Source organism: Coregonus clupeaformis, unplaced genomic scaffold, assembly GCF_020615455.1.
Source record: "Coregonus clupeaformis isolate EN_2021a unplaced genomic scaffold, ASM2061545v1 scaf0388, whole genome shotgun sequence".
Lineage (NCBI taxonomy): Eukaryota > Metazoa > Chordata > Actinopteri > Salmoniformes > Salmonidae > Coregonus > Coregonus clupeaformis.
This window is the reverse complement of record NW_025533843.1, coordinates 69,404-96,496: the sequence shown is the minus strand read 5'-3', so window position 1 is coordinate 96,496 and position 27,093 is coordinate 69,404. Positions and strand designations below refer to the sequence as shown.

General features: G+C 41.6%; 1 protein-coding gene across 1 annotated transcript in view; it reads right to left on the bottom strand.

Annotated features, from left to right (window-relative positions):
* The window catches only part of LOC121560404 (solute carrier family 15 member 1), a 69,217-nt gene that overhangs the window by 6,273 nt on the left and 35,851 nt on the right, over positions 1 to 27,093 (bottom strand). Inside the window, exons 12-17 of the mRNA XM_045215191.1 lie at positions 8,872 to 8,916; positions 8,688 to 8,720; positions 1,738 to 1,826; positions 1,067 to 1,148; positions 434 to 553; positions 190 to 330 (exon numbers count right to left, since the gene is read on the bottom strand). Coding sequence (XP_045071126.1) covers positions 190 to 330; positions 434 to 553; positions 1,067 to 1,148; positions 1,738 to 1,826; positions 8,688 to 8,720; positions 8,872 to 8,916 — 510 coding nt within the window. The remainder of the gene's footprint in view (positions 1 to 189; positions 331 to 433; positions 554 to 1,066; positions 1,149 to 1,737; positions 1,827 to 8,687; positions 8,721 to 8,871; positions 8,917 to 27,093) is intronic.

Below are 27,093 nucleotides of genomic sequence, written 5' to 3'. Positions count from 1 at the left end.
TTGGACTGAGACTAGAGTGGTAGATCAACTCAGACCAAGACTAGAGTGGCAGATCAACTCAGACCAAGACTAGAGTGGCAGATCAACTCAGACCAAGACTAGAGTGGCAGATCCAATGACTATGTACCAAGCTCTGTTCTGTAGATTCATTTCATCAGACATTAGAAGTAAATATGGTAGAAAACTCACCACGTCCAGATCCAGGGTTGGAGAAACCAGGGCTGTGTGTCGGGTCTGAGACTTTAAGAGAAGTTCATACGTCGCTGACGCGTTCTTGTTGAACATGACTTTGACTGGTTTGTCAAACGTCAAATAGTCCCCAGAATTCACCTGAAGGAAGCAGGGAGGATCATGATCAGAATGTGTCTTCAATGACAGTACAGAATAGTTTTTGGGCAGCACTTGATATGAGAGTAGAGGCTAAATGACTTGCCTGGTGAGCAGGTACAGAGAAATCAGTTGTCCCGTCAATAGTAACAGTCAGCGGGGCGTTGTTGAGATTCAGGAACTTCACCTGGCCTGCCACACCTGAGGGCAGCTTGGGAAGGGTTTGCTGCAAGAACACAACATCTCAATTAAAACAAAACCTTAGCTCTCCCTTTCACTCTCCTTTGGTTTCTCACTGTGTGTGTGTGTGTGTGTCTGTGTGTGTGTGTGTGTGTGTGTGTGTGTGTGTGTCTGTGTGTGTCTGTGTGTGTGTGTGTGTGTGTGTGTGTGTGTGTGTGTGTGTGTGTGTGTGTGTCTGTGTGTGTGTGTGTGTCTGTGTGTGTGTGTGTGTCTGTGTGTCTGTGTGTGTGTGTGTGTGTGTGTCTGTGTCTGTGTGTGTGTGTGTGTGTGTGCTGTGTGTGTGTGTCTGTGTGTGTGTGTGTGTGTGTGTGTGTGTCTGTGTGTGTGTGTGTGTGTGTGTGTGTGTGTGTGTGTGTGTCTGTGTGTCTGGTGTGTGTGTGTGTGTGTGTCTGTGTGTGTGTGTGTGTGTGTGTGTGTGTGTGTGTGTGTGTGTGTGTGTGTGTGTGTGTGTGTGTGTGTGTGTGTGTGTGTGTGTGTGTGTGTGTGTGTGTGTACTCACATCAATCTGTAACTGCAGCAGGGCAGCGGCTACAAAAGCCAACGCAGCCATCAGCATCCCCACGGTCATCCTCTTTAGAGGCCTACACACACACACACACACACACACACACACACACACACACACACACACACACACACACACACACACACACACACACACACACACACACAGCACACACACAGCACCACACACACACACAGACACACACACACACACACACACACACACACACACACACACACACACACACACACACACACACACACACACACACACACAGACACAGACACACACACACACACACAGACACACACACACAGACACAGACACAGACACACACACACACACACACACACAGACACACACACACACACACACAGACACACACACACACACACACACACACACACACACACACACAGACACAGACACACACACACACACACACACACACACACACACACACACACACACACACACACACACACAGACACACACACAGACACAGACACACACACACACACACACACAGACACACACACACTGCTTGTGTTAACATGTTTGTGCGGACAAAGTGAGGCAGAACATGTGTTGTATCAGAAGCATCAGTTGTACAACCTGAAGCCCAGTGTGTGTGGCTGTATGATACTGCAGGGAGCACAACTCACGTGAAGTTCAGGTGGCATTTCTCTATGAGAGGGTAGAGCACGCTGTCCACGATGGGAACCAGGGCCAAGATCAGGATGGGGTTGACAGTCTGACAGAGACAGAGAGGAGACGGAGGAAGCAGTACATGGTAAGAGCATGTCACAGCTACAAATTATTGTACACTGCTCAAAAAAATAAAGGGAACACTTAAACAACACAATGTAACTCCAAGTCAATCACACTTCTGTGAAATCAAACTGTCCACTTAGGAAGCAACACTGATTGACAATAAAAAAGTTGTGCAAATGGAATAGACAACAGGTGGAAATTATAGGCAATTAGCAAGACACCCCCAATAAAGGAGTGGTTCTGCAGGTGGTGACCACAGACCACTTCTCAGTTCCTATGCTTCCTGGCTGATGTTTTGGTCACTTTTGAATGCTGGCGGTGCTTTCACTCTAGTGGTAGCATGAGACGGAGTCTACCACACAAGTGGCTCAGGTAGTGCAGCTCATCCAGGATGGCACATCAATGCGAGCTGTGGCAAGAAGGTTTGCTGTGTCTGTCAGCGTAGTGTCCAGAGCATGGAGGCGCTACCAGGAGACAGGCCAGTACATCAGGAGACGTGGAGGAGGCCGTAGGAGGGCAACAACCCAGCAGCAGGACCGCTACCTCCGCATTTGTGCAAGGAGGAGCAGGAGGAGCACTGCCAGAGCCCTGCAAAATGACCTCCAGGAGGCCACAAATGTGCATGTGTCTGCTCAAACGGTCAGAAACAGACTCCATGAGGGTGGTATGAGGGCCCGACGTCCACAGGTGGGGGGTTGTGCTTACAGCCCAACACCGTGCAGGACGTTTGGCATTTGCCAGAGAACACCAAGATTGGCAAATTCGCCACTGGCGCCCTGTGCTCTTCACAGATGAAAGCAGGTTCACACTGAGCACATGTGACAGACGTGACAGAGTCTGGAGACGCCGTGGAGAACGTTCTGCTGCCTGCAACATCCTCCAGCATGACCGGTTTGGCGGTGGGTCAGTCATGGTGTGGGGTGGTATTTCTTTGGGGGGCCGCACAGCCCTCCATGTGCTCGCCAGAGGTAGCCTGACTGCCATTAGGTACCGAGATGAGATCCTCAGACCCCTTGTGAGACCATATGCTGGTGCGGTTGGCCCTGGGTTCCTCCTAATGCAAGACAATGCTAGACCTCATGTGGCTGGAGTGTGTCAGCAGTTCCTGCAAGAGGAAGGCATTGATGCTATGGACTGGCCCGCCCGTTCCCCAGACCTGAATCCAATTGAGCACATCTGGGACATCATGTCTCGCTCCATCCACCAACGCCACGTTGCACCACAGACTGTCCAGGAGTTGGCGGATGCTTTAGTCCAGGTCTGGGAGGAGATCCCTCAGGAGACCATCCGCCACCTCATCAGGAGCATGCCCAGGCGTTGTAGGGAGGTCATACAGGCATGTGGAGGCCACACACACTACTGAGCCTCATTTTGACTTGTTTTAAGGACGTTACATCAAAGTTGGATCAGCCTGTAGTGTGGTTTTCCACTTTAATTTTGAGTGTGACTCCAAATCCAGACCTCCATGGGTTGATACATTTGATTTCCATTGATAATTTTTGTGTGATTTTGTTGTCAGCACATTCAACTATGTAAAGAAAAAACTATTTAATAAGATTATTTCATTCATTCAGATCTAGGATGTGTTATTTTAGTGTTCCCTTTATTTTTTTGAGCAGTGTATATATTTAAACAATAAGTTCTGAGGGGGTGTGGTATATTTAAACTATAAGGCCCGAGGGGGTGTGGTATATTTAAACAATAAGTTCTGAGGGGGTGTGGTATATTTAAACAATACGTTCTGAGGGGGTGTGGTATATTTAAACTATAAGGCCTGAGGGGGTGTGGTATATTGGCCAATATACCCCGGCTAAGGGCTGTTCTAATGCACGATGCAAAGCAGATTTAGTCCTTAGCAGTGGTATATTGGCCAGATACCACAAAAATATATTTTATATTTGAGATTCTTCAAAGTAGTCACCCTTTGCCTTGATGACAGCTTTGCACACTCTTGGCATTCTCTCAACCAGCTTCATGAGGTAGTCACCTGGAATGCATTTCAATTAACAGGTGTGCCTTGTTAAAAGTTAATTTGTGGAATTTCTTTCCTTCTTAATGCGTTTGAGCCAATCAGTTGTGTTGTGACAAGGTAGGGGTGGTATACAGAAGATAGCCCTATTTGGTAAAAGACCAAGTCCATATTATGGCAAGAACAGCTCAAATAAGCAAAGGGAAACGACAGTCCATCATTACTTTAAGACATGAAGGACAGTCAATCTGGAAAATGTCAAGAACTTTGAAAGTTTCTTCAAGTGCAGTCGGAAAAACCATCAAGCGTTATGATGAAACTGGCTCTCATGAAGACCGCCACAGGAAAGGAAGACCCAGAGTTACCTCTGCTGCAGAGGATAAGTTCATTAGAGTTAACTACACCTCAGATTGCAGCCCAAATAAATGCTTCACAGAGTTCAAGTAACAGACACATCTCAACATCAACTGTTCAGAGGAGACTGCGTGAATCAGGCCTTCACGGTCGAATTGCTGCAAAGAAACCACTACTAAAGGACACCAATAAGACGAAGAGACTTGCTTGGGCCAAGAAACACAAGCAATGGACATTAGACCAGTGGAAATCTGTCCTTTGGTCTGATGAGTACAAATTGGAGATTTTTGGTTCCAACCGCCGTGTCTTTGTGAGACGCAGAGTAGGTGAATGGATGATCTCCACATGTGTGGTTCCCACCGTGAAGCATGGAGGAGGAGGTGTGACGGTGTGGGGGTGCTTTGCTGGTGACACTGTCAGTGATTTATTTAGAATTCAAGGCACACTTAACCAGCATGGCTACCACAGCATTCTGCAGCGATACGCCATCCCATCTGGTTTGGGCTTAGTGGGACTATCATTAGTTTTTCAACAGGACAATGACCCAAAACACACCTCCAGGCTGTGTAAGGGCTATTTGACCAAGGAGAGTGATGGAGTGCTGCATCAGATGACCTGACCTCCACAATCCCCCGACCTCAACCCAATTGCGATGGTTTGGGATGAGTTTGACCGCAGAGTGAAGGAAAAGCAGCCAACAAGTGCTCAGCATATGTGGGAACTCTTTCAAGACTGTTGGAAAAGCAATTCCTCATGAAGCTGGTTGAGAGAATGCCAAGAGTGTGCAAAGCTGTCATCAAGGCAAAGGGTGGCTATTTGAAGAATATAAAATATAAAATATATTTTGATTTGTTTAACACTTTTTTGGTTACTACATGATTCCGTATGTGTTATTTCATAGTTTTGATGTCTTCACTATTATTCTACAATGTAAAAAATAGTAAAAATAAAGAAAAACTTGGATGACTAGGTGTGTCCAAACTTTTGACTGGTACTGTAGTTTATAGTATAGAGTTAGTATAGTTAGTATATAGAGTTAGTATATAGTTTATAGAGTTAGTATAGTTAGTATAGATAGTTAGTATATAGTTTATAGAGTTAGTAAATAGTTAGTATAGTTAGTATAGAGAGTTAGTATATAGTATATAGAGTTAGTATATCGTTTATAGAGTTAGTATATAGTATATAGAGTTAGTATATAGTTTATAGAGTTAGTATATAGTTTATAGAGTTAGTATATAGTTTATAGAGTTAGTATAGTTAGTATAGAGAGTTAGTATATCGTTTATAGAGTTAGTATATAGTATATAGAGTTAGTATATAGTTTATAGAGTTAGTATATAGTTTATAGAGTTAGTATAGTTAGTATAGAGAGTTAGTATATAGTTTATAGAGTTAGTATATAGTATAGAGAGTTAGTATATAGTATATAGAGTTAGTATAGTTAGTATAGAGAGTTATTATAGTTAGTATAGAGAGTTAGTATATAGTTTATAGAGTTAGTATAGTTAGTATAGAGAGTTAGTATATAGTATATAGAGTTAGTATATAGTATATAGAGTTAGTATAGTTAGTATAGAGAGTTATTATAGTTAGTATAGAGAGTTAGTATATAGTTTATAGAGTTAGTATATAGTATATAGAGTTAGTATAGTTAGTATAGAGAGTTAGTATATAGTATATAGAGTTAGTATATAGTATAGAGAGTTAGTATATAGTATATAGAGTTAGTATATAGTTTATAGAGTTAGTATATAGTATAGAGAGTTAGTATATAGTATATAGAGTTAGTATAGTTAGTATAGAGAGTTAGTATATAGTTTATAGAGTTAGTATAGTTAGTATAGAGAGTTAGTATATAGTTTATAGAGTTAGTATAGTTAGTATAGAGAGTTAGTATAGTTAGTATAGAGAGTTAGTATATAGTTTATAGAGTTAGTATATAGTATAGAGAGTTAGTATATAGTTTATAGAGTTAGTATAGTTAGTATAGAGAGTTAGTATATAGTTTATAGAGTTAGTATAGTTAGTATAGAGAGTTAGTATATAGTATATAGAGTTAGTATATTAGTATAGAGAGTTAGTATATAGTATATAGAGTTAGTATATAGTTTATAGAGTTAGTATATAGTATAGAGAGTTAGTATATAGTTTATAGAGTTAGTATAGTTAGTATAGAGAGTTAGTATATAGTTTATAGAGTTAGTATAGTTAGTATAGAGTTAGTATATAGTTTATAGAGTTAGTATATAGTATATAGAGTTAGTATATAGTTTATAGAGTTAGTATATAGTTTATAGAGTTAGTATATAGTATATAGAGTTAGTATATAGTTAGTATAGAGAGTTAGTATATAGTATATAGAGTTAGTATATAGTTTATAGAGTTAGTATAGTTAGTATAGAGAGTTAGTATAGTTAGTATAGAGAGTTAGTATATAGTATATAGAGTTAGTATAGTTAGTATAGAGTTAGTATAGTTAGTATAGAGAGTTAGTATATAGTATATAGAGTTAGTATAGTTAGTATAGAGAGTTAGTATATAGTTTATAGAGTTAGTATAGTTAGTATAGAGAGTTAGTATATAGTATAGAGTTAGTATAGTTAGTATAGAGAGTTAGTATAGTTAGTATAGAGAGTTAGTATAGTTAGTATAGAGAGTTAGTATAGTTAGTATAGAGAGTTAGTATATAGTTTATAGAGTTAGTATATAGTTTATAGAGTTAGTATAGTTAGTATAGAGAGTTAGTATATAGTATATAGAGTTAGTATATAGTTTATAGAGTTAGTATAGTTAGTATAGAGAGTTAGTATATAGTATATAGAGTTAGTATATAGTTTATAGAGTTAGTATAGTTAGTATAGAGAGTTAGTATATAGTATATAGAGTTAGTATAGTTAGTATAGAGAGTTAGTATATAGTTTATAGAGTTAGTATATAGTTTATAGAGTTAGTATATAGTTTATAGAGTTAGTATATAGTTTATAGAGTTAGTATATAGTATATAGAGTTAGTATAGTTAGTATAGAGAGTTAGTATATAGTTTATAGAGTTAGTATATAGTTTATAGAGTTAGTATAGTTAGTATAGAGAGTTAGTATAGTTAGTATAGAGAGTTAGTATATAGTATATAGAGTTAGTATAGTTAGTATAGAGAGTTAGTATAGTTAGTATAGAGAGTTAGTATATAGTATATAGAGTTAGTATATAGTTTATAGAGTTAGTATATATTTTATAGAGTTAGTATATAGTATATAGAGTTAGTATAGTTAGTATAGAGAGTTAGTATAGTTAGTATAGAGAGTTAGTATAGTTAGTATAGAGAGTTAGTATATAGTTTATAGAGTTAGTATATAGTTAGTATAGAGTTAGTATAGTTAGTATAGAGAGTTAGTATATAGTTTATAGAGTTAGTATAGTTAGTATAGAGAGTTAGTATAGTTAGTATAGAGAGTTAGTATATAGTATATAGAGTTAGTATAGTTAGTATAGAGAGTTAGTATAGTTAGTATAGAGAGTTAGTATAGTTAGTATAGAGAGTTAGTATAGTTAGTATAGAGAGTTAGTATATAGTATATAGAGTTAGTATAGTTAGTATAGAGAGTTAGTATATAGTATATAGAGTTAGTATATAGTATATAGAGTTAGTATAGTTAGTATATAGAGTTAGTATAGTTAGTATAGAGAGTTATTATAGTTAGTATAGAGAGTTAGTATAGTTAGTATAGAGAGTTAGTATAGTTAGTATAGAGAGTTAGTATAGTTAGTATATAGAGTTAGTATAGTTAGTATAGAGAGTTAGTATAGTTAGTATAGAGAGTTAGTATAGTTAGTATAGAGAGTTAGTATAGTTAGTATAGTTAGTATAGAGAGTTAGTATAGTTAGTATAGAGAGTTAGTATAGTTAGTATAGAGAGTTAGTATAGTTAGTATAGAGAGTTAGTATAGAGTTAGTATAGTTAGTATAGAGAGTTAGTATAGTTAGTATAGAGAGTTAGTATAGTTAGTATAGAGAGTTAGTATAGTTAGTATAGAGAGTTAGTATAGTTAGTATAGAGAGTTAGTATAGTTAGTATAGAGAGTTAGTATAGTTAGTATAGAGAGTTAGTATAGTTAGTATAGAGAGTTAGTATAGTTAGTATAGAGAGTTAGTATAGTTAGTATAGAGAGTTAGTATAGTTAGTATATAGAGTTAGTATAGTTAGTATAGATAGTTAGTATAGTTAGTATAGAGAGTTAGTATAGTTAGTATAGAGAGTTAGTATAGTTAGTATAGAGAGTTAGTATAGTTAGTATAGAGAGTTAGTATAGTTAGTATAGAGAGTTAGTATAGTTAGTATAGAGAGTTAGTATAGTTAGTATAGATAGTTAGTATAGTTAGTATAGAGAGTCAGTATAGTTATTATAGAGAGTTATTATAGTTAGTATAGAGAGTTAGTATAGTTAGTATAGTTAGTATAGAGAGTTAGTATAGTTAGTATAGAGAGTTATCATATAGAGCTAGGGGACGTGGCTCACCTGCATCTGATCTGGCTGCACAATGAGAATTCCCTGCAGAGGAGAAACAGCAGTTATTTAAGCGTTTCCTTGGGTGTCTTTAATTCAGTTAAATGTGTCTTTGGGTGTCTTTAATATTGAATTCAAATAGAATTGATCACTAGTATTATGTCATTGTTGTTTGTGAGGGTTGAAAAACACTTACAAAGTTTCCGTCCATGGTGGTGGCCTGGAGGGTCCATCTGGAGCCCTGGGGAGGGGACACAGTTGATTAGGAGGATCTCAACTTCCTTAAAATACTGTCCCAGTCTCCTGCCAAGGTGTAGTCAGTGATTCCAGCTGTTTAGGAGGATCCTATAGTTAGTATAGAGTTAGATCCTTTAAATACTGTCCCAGTCTACTGCCAAGGTGTAGTCAGTGATTCCAGCTGTTTAGGAGGATCCTATAGTTAGTATAGAGTTAGATCCTTTAAATACTGTCCCAGTCTACTGCCAAGGTGTAGTCAGTGATTCCAGCTGTTTAGGAGGATCCTATAGTTAGTATAGAGTTAGATCCTTTAAATACTGTCCCAGTCTACTGCCAAGGTGTAGTCAGTGATTCCAGCTGTTTAGGAGGATCCTATAGTTAGTATAGAGTTAGATCCTTTAAATACTGTCCCAGTCTCCTGCCAAGGTGTAGTCAGTGATTCCAGCTGTTTAGGAGGATCCTATAGTTAGTATAGAGTTAGATCCTTTAAATACTGTCCCAGTCTACTGCCAAGGTGTAGTCAGTGATTCCAGCTGTTTAGGAGGATCCTATAGTTAGTATAGAGTTAGATCCTTTAAATACTGTCCCAGTCTACTGCCAAGGTGTAGTCAGTGATTCCAGCTGTTTAGGAGGATCCTATAGTTAGTATAGAGTTAGATCCTTTAAATACTGTCCCAGTCTACTGCCAAGGTGTAGTCAGTGATTCCAGCTGTTTAGGAGGATCCTATAGTTAGTATAGAGTTAGATCCTTTAAATACTGTCCCAGTCTACTGCCAAGGTGTAGTCAGTGATTCCAGCTGTTTAGGAGGATCCTATAGTTAGTATAGAGTTAGATCCTTTAAATACTGTCCCAGTCTACTGCCAAGGTGTAGTCAGTGATTCCAGCTGTTTAGGAGGATCCTATAGTTAGTATAGAGTTAGATCCTTTAAATACTGTCCCAGTCTCCTGCCAAGGTGTAGTCAGTGATTCCAGCTGTTTAGGAGGATCCTATAGTTAGTATAGAGTTAGATCCTTTAAATACTGTCCCAGTCTCCTGCCAAGGTGTAGTCAGTGATTCCAGCTGTTTAGGAGGATCCTATAGTTAGTATAGAGTTAGATCCTTTAAATACTGTCCCAGTCTACTGCCAAGGTGTAGTCAGTGATTCCAGCTGTTTAGGAGGATCCTATAGTTAGTATAGAGTTAGATCCTTTAAATACTGTCCCAGTCTACTGCCAAGGTGTAGTCAGTGATTCCAGCTGTTTAGGAGGATCCTATAGTTAGTATAGAGTTAGATCCTTTAAATACTGTCCCAGTCTACTGCCAAGGTGTAGTCAGTGATTCCAGCTGTTTAGGAGGATCCTATAGTTAGTATAGAGTTAGATCCTTTAAATACTGTCCCAGTCTACTGCCAAGGTGTAGTCAGTGATTCCAGCTGTTTAGGAGGATCCTATAGTTAGTATAGAGTTAGATCCTTTAAATACTGTCCCAGTCTACTGCCAAGGTGTAGTCAGTGATTCCAGCTGTTTAGGAGGATCCTATAGTTAGTATAGAGTTAGATCCTTTAAATACTGTCCCAGTCTACTGCCAAGGTGTAGTCAGTGATTCCAGCTGTTTAGGAGGATCCTATAGTTAGTATAGAGTTAGATCCTTTAAATACTGTCCCAGTCTACTGCCAAGGTGTAGTCAGTGATTCCAGCTGTTTAGGAGGATCCTATAGTTAGTATAGAGTTAGATCCTTTAAATACTGTCCCAGTCTCCTGCCAAGGTGTAGTCAGTGATTCCAGCTGTTTAGGAGGATCCTATAGTTAGTATAGAGTTAGATCCTTTAAATACTGTCCCAGTCTACTGCCAAGGTGTAGTCAGTGATTCCAGCTGTTTAGGAGGATCCTATAGTTAGTATAGAGTTAGATCCTTTAAATACTGTCCCAGTCTCCTGCCAAGGTGTAGTCAGTGATTCCAGCTGTTTAGGAGGATCCTATAGTTAGTATAGAGTTAGATCCTTTAAATACTGTCCCAGTCTACTGCCAAGGTGTAGTCAGTGATTCCAGCTGTTTAGGAGGATCCTATAGTTAGTATAGAGTTAGATCCTTTAAATACTGTCCCAGTCTACTGCCAAGGTGTAGTCAGTGATTCCAGCTGTTTAGGAGGATCCTATAGTTAGTATAGAGTTAGATCCTTTAAATACTGTCCCAGTCTCCTGCCAAGGTGTAGTCAGTGATTCCAGCTGTTTAGGAGGATCCTATAGTTAGTATAGAGTTAGATCCTTTAAATACTGTCCCAGTCTACTGCCAAGGTGTAGTCAGTGATTCCAGCTGTTTAGGAGGATCCTATAGTTAGTATAGAGTTAGATCCTTTAAATACTGTCCCAGTCTACTGCCAAGGTGTAGTCAGTGATTCCAGCTGTTTAGGAGGATCCTATAGTTAGTATAGAGTTAGATCCTTTAAATACTGTCCCAGTCTACTGCCAAGGTGTAGTCAGTGATTCCAGCTGTTTAGGAGGATCCTATAGTTAGTATAGAGTTAGATCCTTTAAATACTGTCCCAGTCTACTGCCAAGGTGTAGTCAGTGATTCCAGCTGTTTAGGAGGATCCTATAGTTAGTATAGAGTTAGATCCTTTAAATACTGTCCCAGTCTACTGCCAAGGTGTAGTCAGTGATTCCAGCTGTTTAGGAGGATCCTATAGTTAGTATAGAGTTAGATCCTTTAAATACTGTCCCAGTCTACTGCCAAGGTGTAGTCAGTGATTCCAGCTGTTTAGGAGGATCCTATAGTTAGTATAGAGTTAGATCCTTTAAATACTGTCCCAGTCTACTGCCAAGGTGTAGTCAGTGATTCCAGCTGTTTAGGAGGATCCTATAGTTAGTATAGAGTTAGATCCTTTAAATACTGTCCCAGTCTACTGCCAAGGTGTAGTCAGTGATTCCAGCTGTTTAGGAGGATCCTATAGTTAGTATAGAGTTAGATCCTTTAAATACTGTCCCAGTCTACTGCCAAGGTGTAGTCAGTGATTCCAGCTGTTTAGGAGGATCCTATAGTTAGTATAGAGTTAGATCCTTTAAATACTGTCCCAGTCTACTGCCAAGGTGTAGTCAGTGATTCCAGCTGTTTAGGAGGATCCTATAGTTAGTATAGAGTTAGATCCTTTAAATACTGTCCCAGTCTACTGCCAAGGTGTAGTCAGTGATTCCAGCTGTTTAGGAGGATCCTATAGTTAGTATAGAGTTAGATCCTTTAAATACTGTCCCAGTCTACTGCCAAGGTGTAGTCAGTGATTCCAGCTGTTTAGGAGGATCCTATAGTTAGTATAGAGTTAGATCCTTTAAATACTGTCCCAGTCTACTGCCAAGGTGTAGTCAGTGATTCCAGCTGTTTAGGAGGATCCTATAGTTAGTATAGAGTTAGATCCTTTAAATACTGTCCCAGTCTACTGCCAAGGTGTAGTCAGTGATTCCAGCTGTTTAGGAGGATCCTATAGTTAGTATAGAGTTAGATCCTTTAAATACTGTCCCAGTCTACTGCCAAGGTGTAGTCAGTGATTCCGTGGCACAGCTGTTGTGCACAAAGTATTTACAAAGTATCTGTTCATATAATATGCCATTTAGCAGGGCTGTTTAGGGGTTAGGGGTTAGGGTGAGTAGTCTTAGGGGTTAGGGGTTAGGGGTTAGGGTGAGTAGTCTTAGGGGTTAGGGTGAGTAGTCTTAGGGGTTAGGGTGAGTATTCTTAGGGGTTAGGGTGAGTATTCTTAGGGGTTAGGGTGAGTAGTCTTAGGGGTTAGGGTGAGTATTCTTAGGGGTTATGGTGAGTATTCTTAGGGGTTAGGGTGAGTAGTCTTAGGGGTTAGGGTGAGTAGTCTTAGGGGTTAGGGTGAGTAGTCTTAGGGGTTAGGGGTTAGGGTGAGTAGTCTTAGGGGTTAGGGTGAGTATTCTTAGGGGTTAGTTTAGGGGTTAGGGCAGTGGTTGCCAAACTTTTTTGGCCTACGACCCCATTTTGATCCCCCCCCAAAAATGTGGACCCACTGCCCTAACCCCTAAACTAACCCCTAAGACTACTCACCCTAACCCCTAACCCCTAAGCAACAGCCAATGTTTCCTTCCGTTGGGGGGGGTGATTGTTTTAAGATGGTCATACCGTAGATAATTTAGCTATTTGATTTTGAATTTGAGGACCCCTTTAGGTATCAAAAATATATATATTGAATTTGTCCTTTACTACTGTAGCCCACAGAATGGCACTGAATAACACATTCAGAAATGGCAACAAAATAAAACACGATTAAAAACATGAATCCTAAGGAATGTCTGTTCTATATCTGGGAGATATAAGAAAGCTCAGGAGATATTTATACACATTTTTTTAAACATATTTAACCCCATTTTTGGGGTAGGCACCAAACTACCTCCATACTCCTTACTGTAACCAGTGGCTGTAATCTGGTTCAGGTTATTAATCAACCTACCAGGGTGTTCACAAACACTACAGGAACAAGATCATCCACATGTATCGATCACATTTTTACTAATACTGTAGAACTTTGTTCTAAAGCTGTATCCGTACCCATTGGATGCAGTGATCACAATATAGTGGCTATATCCAGGAAAGACAAAGATCCAAAAGCTGGGCCTAAAATAGTGTATAAGAGATCATACAAAAGATGTTGCTGTGACTCTTATGTGGATGATGTAAAAAATATGTGTTGGTCTGATGTGATTAATAAGGAGCATCCAGACGCTGCACTTGATGAATTTATGAAATTGCTTCTTCCAATTATTGATAAACATGCACCTGTTAAGAAACTGACTGTTAGAACTGTTAAGGCTCCATGGATTGATGAGGAATTTAAAAACTGTCTGGTTGAAAGAGATGTGGCAGAAGGAGTGGCTAATAAGTCTGGCTGCACATCTGACTGGTTGACTTACTGCAAGTTGAGAAATTATGTGACTAAACTCAACAAAAAGAAGAAGAAACCGTATTATGAAGCAAAGATCAATAATATAAAGAATGATGGAAAAAAACTTTTGAGTTCTTTAAATGGAATTATGGGCAGAAAGACAAATTCAACTCCATCTATCATCGAATCAGATGGCTTATTCATCACAAAACCATTTGATGTTGGCAATTCTTTTAATGATTACTTCATTGGCAAAGTGGGCAAACTTAGGCAGGAAATGCCAACAATGAACAGTGAGCCATTGTATTCATGTATAAAAAAAAATAATAATGAAAGAAAAGCATTGCAAGTTAGAATTTTGTAAAGTTAGTGTGGGAGACGTGGAAAAATTATTGTTATCGATCAAAAATGACAAACCTCCTGGCATTGACAACTTAGATGGATGTCACGCCCTGGCCTTGAGAGGCCGGTTGTCTTTAGTTGGTTTGGTCAGGGCGTCAGTATCTATGTTAGAATTTCTAGGTTTAGGTTCTAGTTTTCCTATTTCTATGTCTGGCCGGGTATGATTCCCAATCAGAGGCAGCTGTCGCTCGTTGTCTCTGATTGGGGATCATCCTTAGGTAGCCCACTGCCTGCTGTGTATTGTGGGATCTTGTTCCTGTTAGTCTGGTATGTGTATAGCCCGTAGCCTGCTGTGTATTGTGGGATCTTGTTCCTGTTAGTCTGGTGTGTGTATAGCCCGTAGCCTGCTGTGTATTGTGGGATCTTGTTCCTGTTAGTCTGGTGTGTGTATAGCCCACTGCCTGCTGTGTATTGTGGGATCTTGTTCCTGTTAGTCTGGTGTGTGTATAGCCCTTTGCCTGCTGTGTATTGTGGGATCTTGTTCCTGTTAGTCTGGTGTGTATTGTGGGATCTTGTTCCTGTTAGTCTGGTGTGTGTATAGTGTGTATTGTGGGATCCTGTTCCTGTTAGTCTGGTGTGGGTATAGTGTGTATTGTGGGATCCTGTTCCTGTTAGTCTGGTATGTGTATAGTGTGTATTGTGGGATCCTGTTCCTGTTAGTCTGGTGTGTGTATAGTGTGTATTGTGGGATCCTGTTCCTGTTAGTCTGGTATGTGTATAGTGTGTATTGTGGGATCCTGTTCCTGTTAGTCTGGTGTGTATATAGTGTGTATTGTGGGATCCTGTTCCTGTTAGTCTGGTGTGTGTATAGTGTGTATTGTGGGATCTTGTTCCTGTTAGTCTGGTGTGTGTATAGTGTGTATTGTGGGATCCTGTTCCTGTTAGTCTGGTGTGTATTGTGGGATCCTGTTCCTGTTAGTCTGGTGTGTGTATAGTGTGTATTGTGGGATCTTGTTCCTGTTAGTCTGGAGTGTGTATAGCCCTTTGCCTGCTGTGTATTGTGGGATCCTGTTCCTGTTAGTCTGGTAGGTATTGTGGGATCCTGTTCCTGTTAGTCTGGTGTGTATTGTGGGATCTTGTTCCTGTTAGTCTGGTGTGTGTATAGAGTGTATTGTGGGATCCTGTTCCTGTTAGTCTGGTATGTGTATAGTGTGTATTGTGGGATCCTGTTCCTGTTAGTCTGGTGTGTATTGTGGGATCCTGTTCCTGTTAGTCTGGTGTGTATTGTGGGATCTTGTTCCTGTTAGTCTGGTGTGTGTATAGTGTGTATTGTGGGATCCTGTTCCTGTTAGTCTGGTATGTGTATAGTGTGTATTGTGGGATCCTGTTCCTGTTAGTCTGGTGTGTATTGTGGGATCCTGTTCCTGTTAGTCTGGTGTGTATTGTGGGATCTTGTTCCTGTTAGTCTGGTGTGTGTATAGTGTGTATTGTGGGATCCTGTTCCTGTTAGTCTGGTGTGGGTATAGTGTGTATTGTGGGATCCTGTTCCTGTTAGTCTGGTGTGTGTATAGTGTGTATTGTGGGATCTTGTTCCTGTTAGTCTGGTGTGTGTATAGTGTGTATTGTGGGATCTTGTTCCTGTTAGTCTGGTGTGTATTGTGGGATCTTGTTCCTGTTAGTCTGGTGTGTGTATAGTGTGTATTGTGGGATCTTGTTCCTGTTAGTCTGGTGTGTGTATAGTGTGTATTGTGGGATCTTGTTCCTGTTAGTCTGGAGTGTGTATAGCCCTTTGCCTGCTGTGTATTGTGGGATCCTGTTCCTGTTAGTCTGGTGTGTATTGTGGGATCCTGTTCCTGTTAGTCTGGTGTGTATTGTGGGATCTTGTTCCTGTTAGTCTGGTGTGTGTATAGTGTGTATTGTGGGGATCCTGTTCCTGTTAGTCTGGTATGTGTATAGTGTGTATTGTGGGATCCTGTTCCTGTTAGTCTGGTGTGTATTGTGGGATCCTGTTCCTGTTAGTCTGGTGTGTATTGTGGGATCTTGTTCCTGTTAGTCTGGTGTGTGTATAGTGTGTATTGTGGGATCCTGTTCCTGTTAGTCTGGTGTGTGTATAGTGTGTATTGTGGGATCCTGTTCCTGTTAGTCTGGTGTGTATTGTGGGATCCTGTTCCTGTTAGTCTGGTGTGTGTATAGCCCTTTGCCTGCTGTGTATTGTGGGATCCTGTTCCTGTTAGTCTGGTGTGTGTATAGCCCTTTGCCTGCTGTGTATTGTGGGATCCTGTTCCTGTTAGTCTGGTGTGTGTATAGTGTGTATTGTGGGATCCTGTTCCTGTTAGTCTGGTATGTGTATAGTGTGTATTGTGGGATCCTGTTCCTGTTAGTCTGGTGTGTATTGTGGGATCTTGTTCCTGTTAGTCTGGTGTGTGTATAGTGTGTATTGTGGGATCTTGTTCCTGTTAGTCTGGAGTGTGTATAGCCCTTTGCCTGCTGTGTATTGTGGGATCCTGTTCCTGTTAGTCTGGTGTGTATTGTGGGATCCTGTTCCTGTTAGTCTGGTGTGTATTGTGGGATCTTGTTCCTGTTAGTCTGGTGTGTGTATAGTGTGTATTGTGGGATCCTGTTCCTGTTAGTCTGGTGTGTGTATAGTGTGTATTGTGGGATCCTGTTCCTGTTAGTCTGGTGTGTGTATATATTGTGGGATCCTGTTCCTGTTAGTCTGGTGTGTGTATTGTGTGTATTGTGGGATATAGCCCTGTTAGTCTGGTGTGTGTATAGTGTGTATTGTGGGATCCTGTTCCTGTTAGTCTGGTGTGTGTATAGTGTGTATTGTGGGATGCCTTTCTGTTAGTCTGGTGTGTGTATAGTGTGTATTGTGGGTATAGCCCTGTTAGTCTGGTGTGTGTATAGTGTGTATTGTGGGATCTTGTTCCTGTTAGTCTGGTGTGTGTATAGTGTGTATTGTGGGATCCTGTTCCTGTTAGTCTGGTGTGTGTATAGTGTGTATTGTGGGATCCTGTTCCTGTTAGTCTGCTGTGTATTGTGGGATCCTGTTCCTGTTAGTCTGGTGTGTATATAGTGTGTATTGTGGGATCCTGTTCCTGTTAGTCTGGTGTGTGTATAGTGTGTATTGTGGGATCCTGTTCCTGTTAGTCTGGTGTGTGTATAGTGTGTATTGTGGGATCCTGTTCCTGTTAGTCTGGTGTGTGTATAGTGTGTATTGTGGGATCTTGTTCCTGTTAGTCTGGTGTGTGTATAGTGTGTATTGTGGGATCCTGTTCCTGTTAGTCTGGTATGTGTATAGTGTGTATTGTGGGATCCTGTTCCTGTTAGTCTGGTGTGTATTGTGGGATCCTGTTCCTGTTAGTCTGGTGTGTATTGTGGGGATCTTGTTCCTGTTAGTCTGGTGTGTGTATAGTGTGTATTGTGGGATCCTGTTCCTGTTAGTCTGGTGTGTGTATAGTGTGTATTGTGGGATCCTGTTCCTGTTAGTCTGGTGTGTGTATAGTGTGTATTGTGGGATCTTGTTCCTGTTAGTCTGGTGTGTGTATAGTGTGTATTGTGGGATCTTGTTCCTGTTAGTCTGGTGTGTATTGTGGGATCTTGTTCCTGTTAGTCTGGTGTGTGTATAGTGTGTATTGTGGGATCTTGTTCCTGTTAGTCTGGTGTGTGTATAGTGTGTATTGTGGGATCTTGTTCCTGTTAGTCTGGTGTGTGTATAGCCCTTTGCCTGCTGTGTATTGTGGGATCCTGTTCCTGTTAGTCTGGTGTGTATTGTGGGATCCTGTTCCTGTTAGTCTGGTGTGTATTGTGGGATCTTGTTCCTGTTAGTCTGGTGTGTGTATAGTGTGTATTGTGGGATCCTGTTCCTGTTAGTCTGGTGTGTGTATAGTGTGTATTGTGGGATCCTGTTCCTGTTAGTCTGGTGTGTATTGTGGATCCTGTTCCTGTTAGTCTGGTGTGTATTGTGGGATCTTGTTCCTGTTAGTCTGGTGTGTGTATAGTGTGTATTGTGGGATCCTGTTCCTGTTAGTCTGGTGTGTGTATAGTGTGTATTGTGGGATCCTGTTCCTGTTAGTCTGGTGTGTATTGTGGGATCCTGTTCCTGTTAGTCTGGTGTGTGTATAGCCCTTTGCCGCTGTGTATTGTGGGATCCTGTTCCTGTTAGTCTGGTGTGTGTATAGCCCTTTGCCTGCTGTGTATTGTGGGATCCTGTTCCTGTTAGTCTGGTGTGTGTATAGTGTGTATTGTGGGATCCTGTTCCTGTTAGTCTGGTATGTGTATAGTGTGTATTGTGGGATCCTGTTCCTGTTAGTCTGGTGTGTATTGTGGGATCTTGTTCCTGTTAGTCTGGTGTGTGTATAGTGTGTATTGTGGGATCTTGTTCCTGTTAGTCTGGTGTGTGTATAGCCCTTTGCCCTGTGTATTGTGGGATCCTGTTCCTGTTAGTCTGGTGTGTATTGTGGGATCCTGTTCCTGTTAGTCTGGTGTGTATTGTGGGATCTTGTTCCTGTTAGTCTGGTGTGTGTATAGTGTGTATTGTGGGATCCTGTTCCTGTTAGTCTGGTGTGTGTATAGTGTGTATTGTGGGATCCTGTTCCTGTTAGTCTGGTGTGTGTATAGTGTGTATTGTGGGATCCTGTTCCTGTTAGTCTGGTGTGTGTATTGTGTGTATTGTGGGTATAGCCCTGTTAGTCTGGTGTGTGTATAGTGTGTATTGTGGGATCCTGTTCCTGTTAGTCTGGTGTGTGTATAGTGTGTATTGTGGGTATAGCCCTGTTAGTCTGGTGTGTGTATAGTGTGTATTGTGGGTATAGCCCTGTTAGTCTGGTGTGTGTATAGTGTGTATTGTGGGATCTTGTTCCTGTTAGTCTGGTGTGTGTATAGTGTGTATTGTGGGATCCTGTTCCTGTTAGTCTGGTGTGTGTATAGTGTGTATTGTGGGATCCTGTTCCTGTTAGTCTGCTGTGTATTGTGGGATCCTGTTCCTGTTAGTCTGGTGTGTATATAGTGTGTATTGTGGGATCCTGTTCCTGTTAGTCTGGTGTGGGTATAGTGTGTATTGTGGGATCCTGTTCCTGTTAGTCTGGTGTGTGTATAGTGTGTATTGTGGGATCCTGTTCCTGTTAGTCTGGTGTGTGTATAGTGTGTATTGTGGGATCTTGTTCCTGTTAGTCTGGTGTGTGTATAGTGTGTATTGTGGGATCTTGTTCCTGTTAGTCTGGTGTGTATTGTGGGATCCTGTTCCTGTTAGTCTGGTGTGTGTATAGTGTGTATTGTGGGATGTTGTTCCTGTTAGTCTGGTGTGTTTGTATTGTGGGATCCTGTTCCTGTTAGTCTGGTGTGTGTATAGTGTGTATTGTGGGATCCTGTTCCTGTTAGTCTGGTGTGTGTATAGTGTGTATTGTGGGTATAGCCCTGTTAGTCTGGTGTGTGTATAGTGTGTATTGTGGGATCCTGTTCCTGTTAGTCTGGTGTGTGTATAGTGTGTATTGTGGGTATAGCCCTGTTAGTCTGGTGTGTGTATAGTGTGTATTGTGGGTATAGCCCTGTTAGTCTGGTGTGTGTATAGTGTGTATTGTGGGATCTTGTTCCTGTTAGTCTGGTGTGTGTATAGTGTGTATTGTGGGATCCTGTTCCTGTTAGTCTGGTGTGTATTGTGGGATCCTGTTCCTGTTAGTCTGGTGTGTGTATAGTGTGTATTGTGGGATCTTGTTCCTGTTAGTCTGGAGTGTGTATAGCCCTTTGCCTGCTGTGTATTGTGGGATCCTGTTCCTGTTAGTCTGGTGTGTATTGTGGGATCCTGTTCCTGTTAGTCTGGTGTGTATTGTGGGATCTTGTTCCTGTTAGTCTGGTGTGTGTATAGTGTGTATTGTGGGATCCTGTTCCTGTTAGTCTGGTATGTGTATAGTGTGTATTGTGGGATCCTGTTCCTGTTAGTCTGGTGTGTATTGTGGGATCCTGTTCCTGTTAGTCTGGTGTGTATTGTGGGATCTTGTTCCTGTTAGTCTGGTGTGTGTATAGTGTGTATTGTGGGATCCTGTTCCTGTTAGTCTGGTATGTGTATAGTGTGTATTGTGGGATCCTGTTCCTGTTAGTCTGGTGTATTGTGGGATCCTGTTCCTGTTAGTCTGGTGTGTATTGTGGGATCTTGTTCCTGTTAGTCTGGTGTGTGTATAGTGTGTATTGTGGGATCCTGTTCCTGTTAGTCTGGTGTGGGTATAGTGTGTATTGTGGGATCCTGTTCCTGTTAGTCTGGTGTGTGTATAGTGTGTATTGTGGGATCTTGTTCCTGTTAGTCTGGTGTGTGTATAGTGTGTATTGTGGGATCTTGTTCCTGTTAGTCTGGTGTGTATTGTGGGATCTTGTTCCTGTTAGTCTGGTGTGTGTATAGTGTGTATTGTGGGATCTTGTTCCTGTTAGTCTGGTGTGTGTATAGTGTGTATTGTGGGATCCTGTTCCTGTTAGTCTGGAGTGTGTATAGCCCTTTGCCTGCTGTGTATTGTGGGATCCTGTTCCTGTTAGTCTGGTGTGTATTGTGGGATCCTGTTCCTGTTAGTCTGGTGTGTATTGTGGGATCTTGTTCCTGTTAGTCTGGTGTGTGTATAGTGTGTATTGTGGGATCCTGTTCCTGTTAGTCTGGTATGTGTATAGTGTGTATTGTGGGGATCCTGTTCCTGTTAGTCTGGTGTGTATTGTGGGATCCTGTTCCTGTTAGTCTGGTGTGTATTGTGGGATCCTGTTCCTGTTAGTCTGGTGTGTGTATAGTGTGTATTGTGGGATCCTGTTCCTGTTAGTCTGGTATGTGTATAGTGTGTATTGTGGGATCCTGTTCCTGTTAGTCTGGTGTGTATTGTGGGATCCTGTTCCTGTTAGTCTGGTGTGTGTATAGCCCTTTGCCTGCTGTGTATTGTGGGATCCTGTTCCTGTTAGTCTGGTGTGTGTATAGCCCTTTGCCTGCTGTGTATTGTGGGATCCTGTTCCTGTTAGTCTGGTGTGTGTATAGTGTGTATTGTGGGATCCTGTTCCTGTTAGTCTGGTATGTGTATAGTGTGTATTGTGGGATCCTGTTCCTGTTAGTCTGGTGTGTATTGTGGGATCCTGTTCCTGTTAGTCTGGTGTGTTATAGTGTGTATTGTGGGATCTTGTTCCTGTTAGTCTGGAGTGTGTATAGCCCTTTGCCTGCTGTGTATTGTGGGATCCTGTTCCTGTTAGTCTGGTGTGTATTGTGGGATCCTGTTCCTGTTAGTCTGGTGTGTATTGTGGGATCTTGTTCCTGTTAGTCTGGTGTGTGTATAGTGTGTATTGTGGGATCCTGTTCCTGTTAGTCTGGTATGTGTATAGTGTGTATTGTGGGATCCTGTTCCTGTTAGTCTGGTGTGTATTGTGGGATCCTGTTCCTGTTAGTCTGGTGTGTATTGTGGGATCTTGTTCCTGTTAGTCTGGTGTGTGTGTATAGTGTGTATTGTGGGATCCTGTTCCTGTTAGTCTGGTGTGTGTATAGTGTGTATTGTGGGATCCTGTTCCTGTTAGTCTGGTGTGTATTGTGGGATCCTGTTCCTGTTAGTCTGGTGTGTATTGTGGGATCCTGTTCCTGTTAGTCTGGTGTGTGTATAGTGTGTATTGTGGGATGTTGTTCCTGTTAGTCTGGTGTGTGTATAGTGTGTATTGTGGGATCCTGTTCCTGTTAGTCTGGTGTGTGTATAGTGTGTATTGTGGGATCCTGTTCCTGTTAGTCTGGTGTGTGTATAGTGTGTATTGTGGGTATAGCCCTGTTAGTCTGGTGTGTGTATAGTGTGTATTGTGGGATCCTGTTCCTGTTAGTCTGGTGTGTGTATAGTGTGTATTGTGGGTATAGCCCTGTTAGTCTGGTGTGTGTATAGTGTGTATTGTGGGTATAGCCCTGTTAGTCTGGTGTGTGTATAGTGTGTATTGTGGGATCTTGTTCCTGTTAGTCTGGTGTGTGTTTAGTGTGTATTGTGGGATCCTGTTCCTGTTAGTCTGGTGTGTGTATAGTGTGTATTGTGGGATCCTGTTCCTGTTAGTCTGCTGTGTATTGTGGGATCCTGTTCCTGTTAGTCTGGTGTGTATATAGTGTGTATTGTGGGATCCTGTTCCTGTTAGTCTGGTGTGGGTATAGTGTGTATTGTGGGATCCTGTTCCTGTTAGTCTGGTGTGTGTATAGTGTGTATTGTGGGATCCTGTTCCTGTTAGTCTGGTGTGTTATAGTGTGTATTGTGGGATCTTGTTCCTGTTAGTCTGGTGTGTGTATAGTGTGTATTGTGGGATCTTGTTCCTGTTAGTCTGGTGTGTATTGTGGGATCCTGTTCCTGTTAGTCTGGTGTGTGTATAGTGTGTATTGTGGGATGTTGTTCCTGTTAGTCTGGTGTGTGTATAGTGTGTATTGTGGGATCCTGTTCCTGTTAGTCTGGTGTGTGTATAGTGTGTATTGTGGGATCCTGTTCCTGTTAGTCTGGTGTGTGTATAGTGTGTATTGTGGGTATAGCCCTGTTAGTCTGGTGTGTGTATAGTGTGTATTGTGGGATCCTGTTCCTGTTAGTCTGGTGTGTGTATAGTGTGTATTGTGGGTATAGCCCTGTTAGTCTGGTGTGTGTATAGTGTGTATTGTGGGTATAGCCCTGTTAGTCTGGTGTGTGTATAGTGTGTATTGTGGGATCTTGTTCCTGTTAGTCTGGTGTGTGTATAGTGTGTATTGTGGGATCCTGTTCCTGTTAGTCTGGTGTGTGTATAGTGTGTATTGTGGGATCCTGTTCCTGTTAGTCTGCTGTGTATTGTGGGATCCTGTTCCTGTTAGTCTGGTGTGTATATAGTGTGTATTGTGGGATCCTGTTCCTGTTAGTCTGGTGTGTGTATAGTGTGTATTGTGGGATCCTGTTCCTGTTAGTCTGGTGTGTGTATAGTGTGTATTGTGGGATCCTGTTCCTGTTAGTCTGGTGTGTGTATAGTGTGTATTGTGGGATCTTGTTCCTGTTAGTCTGGTGTGTGTATAGTGTGTATTGTGGGATCTTGTTCCTGTTAGTCTGGTGTGTGTATAGTGTGTATTGTGGGATCCTGTTCCTGTTAGTCTGGTGTGGGTATAGTGTGTATTGTGGGATCTTGTTCCTGTTAGTCTGGTGTGTATTGTGGGATCTTGTTCCTGTTAGTCTGGTGTGTGTATAGTGTGTATTGTGGGATCCTGTTCCTGTTAGTCTGGTGTGTGTATAGTGTGTATTGTGGGATCCTGTTCCTGTTAGTCTGGTGTGTGTATAGTGTGTATTGGGGGATCCTGTTCCTGTTAGTCTGGTGTGTGTATTGTGTGTATTGTGGGTATGCCCTGTTAGTCTGGTGTGTGTATAGTGTGTATTGTGGGATCCTGTTCCTGTTAGTCTGGTGTGTGATAGTGTGTATTGTGGGTATAGCCCTGTTAGTCTGGTGTGTGTATAGTGTGTATTGTGGGTATAGCCCTGTTAGTCTGGTGTGTGTATAGTGTGTATTGTGGGATCTTGTTCCTGTTAGTCTGGTGTGTGTATAGTGTGTATTGTGGGATCCTGTTCCTGTTAGTCTGGTGTGTGTATAGTGTGTATTGTGGGATCCTGTTCCTGTTAGTCTGCTGTGTATTGTGGGATCCTGTTCCTGTTAGTCTGGTGTGTATATAGTGTGTATTGTGGGATCCTGTTCCTGTTAGTCTGGTGTGGGTATAGTGTGTATTGTGGGATCCTGTTCCTGTTAGTCTGGTGTGTGTATAGTGTGTATTGTGGGATCCTGTTCCTGTTAGTCTGGTGTGTGTATAGTGTGTATTGTGGGATCTTGTTCCTGTTAGTCTGGTGTGTGTATAGTGTGTATTGTGGGATCTTGTTCCTGTTAGTCTGGTGTGTATGTGTGGGATCCTGTTCCTGTTAGTCTGGTGTGTGTATAGTGTGTATTGTGGGATGTTGTTCCTGTTAGTCTGGTGTGTGTATAGTGTGTATTGTGGGATCCTGTTCCTGTTAGTCTGGTGTGTTATAGTGTGTATTGTGGGATCCTGTTCCTGTTAGTCTGGTGTGTGTATAGTGTGTATTGTGGGTATAGCCCTGTTAGTCTGGTGTGTGTATAGTGTGTATTGTGGGATCCTGTTCCTGTTAGTCTGGTGTGTGTATAGTGTGTATTGTGGGTATAGCCCTGTTAGTCTGGTGTGTGTATAGTGTGTATTGTGGGTATGCCCTGTTAGTCTGGTGTGTGTATAGTGTGTATTGTGGGGATCTTGTTCCTGTTAGTCTGGTGTGTGTATAGTGTGTATTGTGGGATCCTGTTCCTGTTAGTCTGGTGTGTATTGTGGGATCCTGTTCCTGTTAGTCTGGTGTGTGTATAGTGTGTATTGTGGGATCTTGTTCCTGTTAGTCTGGAGTGTGTATAGCCCTTTGCCTGCTGTGTATTGTGGGATCCTGTTCCTGTTAGTCTGGTGTGTATTGTGGGATCCTGTTCCTGTTAGTCTGGTGTGTATTGTGGGATCTTGTTCCTGTTAGTCTGGTGTGTGTATAGTGTGTATTGTGGGATCCTGTTCCTGTTAGTCTGGTATGTGTATAGTGTGTATTGTGGGATCCTGTTCCTGTTAGTCTGGTGTGTATTGTGGGATCCTGTTCCTGTTAGTCTGGTGTGTATTGTGGGATCTTGTTCCTGTTAGTCTGGTGTGTGTATAGTGTGTATTGTGGGATCCTGTTCCTGTTAGTCTGGTATGTGTATAGTGTGTATTGTGGGATCCTGTTCCTGTTAGTCTGGTGTGTATTGTGGGATCCTGTTCCTGTTAGTCTGGTGTGTATTGTGGGATCTTGTTCCTGTTAGTCTGGTGTGTGTATAGTGTGTATTGTGGGATCCTGTTCCTGTTAGTCTGGTGTGGGTATAGTGTGTATTGTGGGATCCTGTTCCTGTTAGTCTGGTGTGTGTATAGTGTGTATTGTGGGATCTTGTTCCTGTTAGTCTGGTGTGTGTATAGTGTGTATTGTGGGATCTTGTTCCTGTTAGTCTGGTGTGTATTGTGGGATCTTGTTCCTGTTAGTCTGGTGTGTGTATAGTGTGTATTGTGGGATCTTGTTCCTGTTAGTCTGGTGTGTGTATAGTGTGTATTGTGGGATCTTGTTCCTGTTAGTCTGGAGTGTGTATAGCCCTTTGCCTGCTGTGTATTGTGGGATCCTGTTCCTGTTAGTCTGGTGTGTATTGTGGGATCCTGTTCCTGTTAGTCTGGTGTGTATTGTGGGATCTTGTTCCTGTTAGTCTGGTGTGTGTATAGTGTGTATTGTGGGATCCTGTTCCTGTTAGTCTGGTATGTGTATAGTGTGTATTGTGGGATCCTGTTCCTGTTAGTCTGGTGTGTATTGTGGGATCCTGTTCCTGTTAGTCTGGTGTGTATTGTGGGATCTTGTTCCTGTTAGTCTGGTGTGTGTATAGTGTGTATTGTGGGATCCTGTTCCTGTTAGTCTGGTATGTGTATAGTGTGTATTGTGGGATCCTGTTCCTGTTAGTCTGGTGTGTGGGATCCTGTTCCTGTTAGTCTGGTGTGTGTATAGCCCTTTGCCTGCTGTGTATTGTGGGGATCCTGTTCCTGTTAGTCTGGTGTGTATATGCCCTTTGCCTGCTGTGTATTGTGGGATCCTGTTCCTGTTAGTCTGGTGTGTGTATAGTGTGTATTGTGGGATCCTGTTCCTGTTAGTCTGGTATGTGTATAGTGTGTATTGTGGGATCCTGTTCCTGTTAGTCTGGTGTGTATTGTGGGATCTTGTTCCTGTTAGTCTGGTGTGTGTATAGTGTGTATTGTGGGATCTTGTTCCTGTTAGTCTGGAGTGTGTATAGCCCTTTGCCTGCTGTGTATTGTGGGATCCTGTTCCTGTTAGTCTGGTGTGTATTGTGGGATCCTGTTCCTGTTAGTCTGGTGTGTATTGTGGGATCTTGTTCCTGTTAGTCTGGTGTGTGTATAGTGTGTATTGTGGGATCCTGTTCCTGTTAGTCTGGTATGTGTATAGTGTGTATTGTGGGATCCTGTTCCTGTTAGTCTGGTGTGTATTGTGGGATCCTGTTCCTGTTAGTCTGGTGTGTATTGTGGGATCTTGTTCCTGTTAGTCTGGTGTGTGTGTATAGTGTGTATTGTGGGATCCTGTTCCTGTTAGTCTGGTATGTGTATAGTGTGTATTGTGGGGATCCTGTTCCTGTTAGTCTGGTGTGTATTGTGGGGATCCTGTTCCTGTTAGTCTGGTGTGTATTGTGGGGATCCTGTTCCTGTTAGTCTGGTGTGTGTATAGTGTGTATTGTGGGATGTTGTTCCTGTTAGTCTGGTGTGTGTATAGTGTGTATTGTGGGATCCTGTTCCTGTTAGTCTGGTGTGTGTATAGTGTGTATTGTGGGATCCTGTTCCTGTTAGTCTGGTGTGTGTATAGTGTGTATTGTGGGTATAGCCCTGTTAGTCTGGTGTGTGTATAGTGTGTATTGTGGGATCCTGTTCCTGTTAGTCTGGTGTGTGTATAGTGTGTATTGTGGGTATAGCCCTGTTAGTCTGGTGTGTGTATAGTGTGTATTGTGGGTATAGCCCTGTTAGTCTGGTGTGTGTATAGTGTGTATTGTGGGATCTTGTTCCTGTTAGTCTGGTGTGTGTTTAGTGTGTATTGTGGGATCCTGTTCCTGTTAGTCTGGTGTGTGTATAGTGTGTATTGTGGGATCCTGTTCCTGTTAGTCTGCTGTGTATTTGTGGGATCCTGTTCCTGTTAGTCTGGTGTGTATATAGTGTGTATTGTGGGATCCTGTTCCTGTTAGTCTGGTGTGGGTATAGTGTGTATTGTGGGATCCTGTTCCTGTTAGTCTGGTGTGTGTATAGTGTGTATTGTGGGATCCTGTTCCTGTTAGTCTGGTGTGTGTATAGTGTGTATTGTGGGATCTTGTTCCTGTTAGTCTGGTGTGTGTATAGTGTGTATTGTGGGATCTTGTTCCTGTTAGTCTGGTGTGTATTG